This window comes from Cynocephalus volans, chromosome 16 (genome assembly GCF_027409185.1).
Source record: "Cynocephalus volans isolate mCynVol1 chromosome 16, mCynVol1.pri, whole genome shotgun sequence".
NCBI lineage: Eukaryota > Metazoa > Chordata > Mammalia > Dermoptera > Cynocephalidae > Cynocephalus > Cynocephalus volans.
This window is the reverse complement of record NC_084475.1, coordinates 16,454,246-16,460,496: the sequence shown is the minus strand read 5'-3', so window position 1 is coordinate 16,460,496 and position 6,251 is coordinate 16,454,246. Positions and strand designations below refer to the sequence as shown.

Genomic DNA, 6,251 nt, shown 5'->3' with positions numbered 1-6,251 from the left:
TTGAGCGCCAGCTATCTGCTGTGGGCTCTTTTTCTCCAGGCCCTCCCACGTGCACTATTAAATAGCCCAAGCTCTGGGAGGTCTACGCTGTTAGCTCTATTGATTGTCAGATGAGCCCAGAGGCCTGGTGGGGTTCCCAAGCCTCTGGTCTGTCGAGGCTGGGGCCAGATCCCCGGCACAGGAGCTGGGCTGCTGAGGGTCTAGGGAAGCGAGCTGAGCTACCATGCTGGGACCCGAGAGAGCCGGATCCTAGCTCCCAGCCGGGTAAGCAAAGAGCCTAGAGAGAGAGAGAGACGCAAATCGGGGAACGCGGAGCCTTCCAGCGGACCTGGTGGAGGTGGGCAGGGGTGCAGTGGGCCTCGCGGGCGGCTGGTGTGGACGGACGAGCGCTGGGTGCGGGGGCGCCGGGAGGGCCCGGCCGCAGCCCGGAGTTCGCCTTCCTGGGTGGGGTCCTTGCTCCTCCCCGCTGCAGCCACGCCCCGGCGATGTCGGCCCGCGCGGTCCCTTTAAGTGTCCGGGGCCTGCCCTCTCTCCCGCCTCCGCCATGGCCGCGCAGCTGCTGGAGGACAAGCTGAACTGCGCCATCTGCCTGGGGCTCTACCGGGACCCGGTGACGCTGCCCTGCGGCCACAACTTCTGCGGTGCCTGCCTCCGGGACTGGTGGGGCCGCTGCGAGAAAGCGTGTCCCGAGTGCCGGGGGCCCTTCCCCGACGGAGCCGAGCTGCGCCGCAACGTGGCGCTCAGCGCCGTGCTGGAGGTGGTGCGCGCCGGGCCCGCCCCGGCCCCCGACCCCGGCCCGGCCCCCGGCCCCGGCCCCGGCGCGCTCTGTCCCCGCCACGGGCGGCCGCTCGAGCTCTTCTGCCGGACCGAGGACCGCTGCGTGTGCAGCGCGTGCACCGTGCGCGAGTGTCGCCTCCACGAGCGGGCGCTGCTGGACGCCGAGCGCCGCGAGCGCGAGGTGACGTCGCCGCCGGCGAGAAGGCGGGAAATGGGGGGGGGGGGGCCGGCCGCAGCCTGGCAAAGGCCGAGGTGACTCCCGCGGGACCGGGCTTGCTGTCTGTCTCCGGGCGCCCGGGCAGAGGCGAGAAGCTTCAGCAGGAGACCGGAGGTCCCCAGAAGCTGGGGTCAGTACAGAAACCGAGGGTGTGTGCATCCGGCTGGGGTGACCAGCCCCAGGCACTGCCCATGGGACGGTCTCCGGAGATGCTCCGAAAAGGCCCTCGGAATGAATGCGGGAGTCGGGGATATTGGGGCAGTCGGCTCCCCGGCCCTGTTCCCCGCCCTAGAGAGCTGTCTGGTGTGCAGCAGGTGCTCCCGGAACACGCTTCATTCAGTAAATGTGTGGAGCACCTGCTCTATGTAGCAGGGACTGAATATCAGTAAATCAAACCAGGTCCCTGCCCTTAAGAGACTTAGGAGCTACTTAAGAGGTCAGTGTCCCAGTGACGCGGAACTGTTATTAGGAACCGCAGTGGGAAACACTCCCACTTCCTACCTTCTCACCTGTTTCCATGCTGGAGGGGGGCGGGGGCCTGGACAAAAAGCACAGGCGTTGGAAAATCTGAGGACTTCGACCAAATTATCAACTTCAATGAGCCTGTTTCCTCATCTGTGAAGTGGGGATAACAGTCTCCACCTAAAAGTGTTGGGAGGAGCAGAAGCGAGGTAGTGAGACTCTTGATGGGGGCTTCTGACAAATGGGGTCCCGTCTCTCCCTCATGCCCAAAGCTAGAGTCAAGGACCAGCCGGGTCCTCAGAAGAATCTGCTTTATACATGCATCGACCTCCCTACTTGTCAGACAGCTTTGGATTGTCACCCCTTCCCTGCAAGGCTGCCTGAGCCAGCATTATTGCTCCCATTTATTGATTGAGGTGGGGAGATTACAGCCCAGAGGGGCTGGGTGCTCTGCCCCAGATTGCTTAGCCTGCAAGAAGTGGGAAGTCAGGTCTTCAGCCCAAGGCTTCTGCTCCAGGTGGGGAAGGGGCTTGGTCTAGGCCTCCCTGGGACTCTAATTCCCCCATTATACCAAGGCAGGTGTTCTGTAGGCTAGCCCGCTGGTCATCCTGGCCAGGGATGGCACAAGGAGGGGGTGCTCTGCATCTGGTATTTGTCGGTTGTCTGGGGTGGAGGGGACTTCACAGCCAATCCTGGACTTCTCTTGTCACTTGTCCTATGGGCGGGCACCATAGGCCAGGCTGAGAGCTGAGCTGGAGGTCACCCAGCAGAAGGCCACCCAGGCTGAGACCCACCTACAGGAGCTGCAGCAGCGAAGCAGCCAGATCCAGGTAAAAGGGCAGTCTTTGTTCCACCTACCATGTCCTCACTGTCCTGTGCACAGCCACCAGCTGGTTCCTGGGTCACTGGGCAGCAGGTGTGAGCTACCTTGAAAATGCCTCCTGGCAGCAAGGAGTAAGGGGCTGAGCAGGAATCTGGGACCTAGGAGGCAGAGATTCCTGGGATGCTGGCTCCCCACATCCCTACCCCTCAGCCCAGTGGGCAGCCCTGACACAGGCCTGCCTTGGCATGGTTCAATGCCCTGGCCACCCAGAGGCTCCTCCCGTGCCCACCCAGAGCTCAGCCTGCACCTTGGCCTCCTCGGTCTCTGGCAAGTTCAGCAGCCTGCTGCAGGCACTGGAGATGCGGCGGGACTTGGTGCTGAAGGGCATTGAGGCAGCCAAGACACAGGTGCTGGCACAGGCCCAGGATGAGGAGCAGCAGCTACGGGGCCACCTGGACGCCCTGGATCACTGTGGCCACAGGATCCGGGATCTCCTGGAGCAGGCAGATGACCGGACCTTCCTCCAGGTACCAGGCCTCAGGGCAGTAGGCTGGGGGGACTTGCTTCCCTGTCCTTCATACCAAGCTTACTGCAGCTGCCCCTGGGGCTCAGGAATTACAGCTCTTTGAGCCACCAGGGCCTCTGGGGCCACTGACCCCTCTGCAGTGGGATGAAGACCAACTGCTGGGCGACCTGAATGAGTTGCTGAGCCGGCTGTGTGGCCTCCTCCTGGAAGATGGGGGCAACTCCAGGGCACCAGCCAAGGCTGCTGACTTAGGTCCCGTGGGTAAGGCTGACTCAAGAGCTCTCCCTAACCCTCTGGGCCCAGCTGTCCCTCCTGCTGGGTGGTGGGAGTAGGGTCAGGGCCCACTCAGGGCCCCCCCCCCATGACCTCTCCCTTCTCTCTCCTAACACTACTTTGCCTCCTAGAAGCCCCAGATCCCCTGACACCAGTTCTGAGTGCAGTGTGTCCCCTGAGGAGGAAACTCTGGCAGAGTAAGGAAGCCTACTGCATGTGTGTGTATTCGTGTGTGTGTGTACAAGTGTGTCTGTGTGTTTGTGTGCACCTGACAGTATGTGTGTGTGCACTGTGAGCACACATGCATGTGTGCACACGTATGAGTACGTATGTGGGGGGGAGTATGCTGTGACTGTCCTGGCCAGGACATCTGCTCCATGGCCCTTCCTGGGCCTGGCCCCACCCCCTGCACACCTGTTGCAGGATGTACACCTCGTACGCATCCACCCTGAAAACCCTGAAGCAGATGCAGCCAACATGATGTTTAAGGACAGTCTGGGCACACGATTCTTCCACTTTAATACCCAATTAATACCTCTCTGAGTCTCAGTTTTCTTTCCTTTTTTTTTTTTTAAATTAATTTATTATTTTTTTACATTCTAAGATGTGCAGCAGTTGGGGGAGGGGGAGGGGGACAGGGTGAAAGGAGGATCAAGGAGAGAGGGGGATGTGGTTGAGGCCTGTGGCACCCCCCTAATTCCAGCAGGGGAGCCCAGGGGGGCTTTTAGTGGTGGCTTGGTTGTGGCTGGGCTGGATGTGAACTTTTTGGGGGGGCATGGCTGAGGCCCTCAGTCCCCCCACCCCGGGAGCCCTGGGAGCTTCTGGCAGTGGCTCGGTGGTCATCACTTGGCTGGGTGTGGACATCAGGGCACATGGCTGAGGCCTGAACCTCAGTTTTCTCATCTGTGAGATGGGGCTTGTAGAAGACCCTACCTCCGAGATGGCACCTGGCGCTCAGCCTGCAGCGTGCCTGGAGATGTTTAGCTGTTGGTAAATGGGCCGTGGCTGCTCTCTCCCTACCCTGTGGACGGGATGGCACCCTTGTCCACTTTGTCCATCTCTCCCCAACAGATTATCGCAATCTGACCTTTGACGCAGACAGCGCCAACCGCCACTTCTACCTGTCCTGCCAGGACCAGCAGGTGAAGCACCGTCACCAGCCCCAGGGCCCAGCGAGGCCAAGCAGCTTCGAGCTGTGGCAGGTGCAGTGTGCCCAGAGCTTCCAGGCTGGGCGGCACTACTGGGAGGTGCGCGCATCTGATCATTCAGTGACATTGGGCATCGCCTACCCAGAATTGCCACGGCACAAGCCAGGGCCCCACACAGACAACATTGGCCGTGGGCCCTGCTCCTGGGGACTGTGCATCAAGGAGGACAGTGTCCAGGCTTGGCACAACGGGGAGGCTCAGCGCCTCCCAGCAGTGTCCGGGCTGCTCCTGGGTGTGGATTTGGACCTGGCCTCTGGCCGCCTCTCCTTCTACAGCCTGGAGCCCCAGACCCAGCACCTGCACACCTTCCATGCCCTCTTCACCCGGCCCCTCCACCCCATCTTCTGGCTCCTTGAGGGTAGGACCCTTACCCTGTGCCATCATCCTAGAGCTAAGCTCCCCCCAGGGCCCCGGGAAGAGACCTCAGCACTCCCCTGAGGAAGGCCCAGGATGAAACTCTGGGGTAGGGACGGGTGCCACCATGCCTTTGTGCCCAGGAGCTTCCCAGGAGACCCAAGGCCACAGCTCTAATGGCACCAGCCAGTGGCCTCCCTGTTGACTCAGAAAGAGAGGCGGGGGGAGCCCCCAAACTGGAGTAGAGCATAAACCCAGAGTTCACTTTTCCAGTCCCTTTAAAGGGGACTGGAAGGGAGTGTGATGGGAAGCCCCTGCCGCAACAGAGCCCAGTTCTAGACACTGCCTGGGCCTTGGGGGCTCTAGGCTAACATGACAGTATGTGTGACAAAATTATACTTCTCAAGCCTAGTGTACCTTCCCCCAGAGGTGAAGGGGACCGAAGGAGCAGTCCATGTGTGGAGAGTGAACCACAAACGATTTCAGGAGAAAAAGGATTTCTACCTTCTCCCTCCCTGCCTCCCTTTATTTTTTGTAACATTTTGGTATATCTTATTCCTGTCTTTTTCTCTCTTATTTCGCTCATCCTTGTGATTGTGTTCTACGAACAACTTTTTTCGTGACTGGCACTCAGCCAGTGAGTGCACTGGCCAGTCCTATATGGGATCCGAACCCGCGGCAGGAGCGTCGCTGCGCTCCCAGCGCCGCACTCTCCCGAGTGCGCCACGGGGCCGGCCCGAACAACTTTATTTTCTATATTTTTTACTTAACGTGTTTTTCACATTAAAATTTTCCCTGAATTATTTTGTTATAGTCATTCTAACGATTATCATTAATTTATTTGCTCATTGTTGGATATTTAAATTGTTTTATTTTTGGCTATAAAAATATCACGGTGATAGGGCCGGCCCGTGGCTCACTTGGGAGAGTGTGGTGCTGACACCACCAAGTCAAGGGTTAAGATCCCCTTACCAGTCATTTAAAAAAAATATATATATATATATATCACCATGATGAATATTTTTGAGCAGGAAGCTTTGGCCATATTTATAGTTATGCACTACCCCCCGCCCCTGCCACCAAAAAAAAAAAAAAAGAAAGAAAAAAAAGATGCATTATTTAGGGCTGGCTGGTTGGCTTAGTTGATTAGAGCGTGATGTTGGTAACACCAAGGTCCAGGGTTCGATCCCTGGCCAACCACTTAAAAAAAAAAAAAAAAAAGATGCGCTACGGTTATGTATTTAAGCTAAATTACCTAAAGTGAATTACTCTTCAGAAAACAATGAGCACTTGAAGACTTTTTATACAAGTGGGACAGTTAGCTCAGTTTGTTAGAACACAGCCTTATAATACCAAGGTCAAGGGTTCAGATCCCCCAGTTTCATGAAGACTTTATACAAAAGGCCACAATGAAGCAACCTTGAGTCAGGCTGTCTAGGCTCCCCGCCGCCATCACTGACCAGCCAAGTGACTTCAGGGACCTCAACCTCCCATCATCCCACCACAGGGGTCATGGAGATTAGACGTAGTGATGTTTGTAGGTGCTGGCACAGTGCTAAGCTTCTTTAGGTTTGGTTTGGTTTGGTTTTTGCTGTTCCAGAACATGTTTCC

General features: G+C 57.7%; 1 protein-coding gene across 1 annotated transcript; it reads left to right on the top strand.

Annotated features, from left to right (window-relative positions):
- The first annotated feature begins 336 nt into the window (after positions 1–336).
- TRIM65 (tripartite motif containing 65) lies at positions 337–5,195 on the top strand. Its single transcript, XM_063080681.1, has 6 exons — positions 337–958; positions 2,191–2,286; positions 2,573–2,806; positions 2,892–3,066; positions 3,210–3,275; positions 4,150–5,195. Exons 1-6 carry the CDS (start codon positions 545–547, stop codon positions 4,722–4,724), a joined length of 1,560 nt encoding a protein of 519 aa, XP_062936751.1. The 5' UTR covers positions 337–544; the 3' UTR covers positions 4,725–5,195.
- Positions 5,196–6,251: the final 1,056 nt, after the last annotated feature.

Bases quoted from the DNA above. Each gene is read 5' to 3' on its own strand.
- TRIM65 (XM_063080681.1), top strand. From the start codon at position 545: ATGGCCGCGCAGCTGCTGGAGGACAAGCTGAACTGCGCCATCTGCCTG. The intron at 959-2,190 runs GTGACGTCGCCG...CGGGCACCATAG, and splicing joins CCGAGCGCCGCGAGCGCGAG to GCCAGGCTGAGAGCTGAGCT. The intron at 2,807-2,891 runs GTACCAGGCCTC...CCTGGGGCTCAG, and splicing joins ATGACCGGACCTTCCTCCAG to GAATTACAGCTCTTTGAGCC.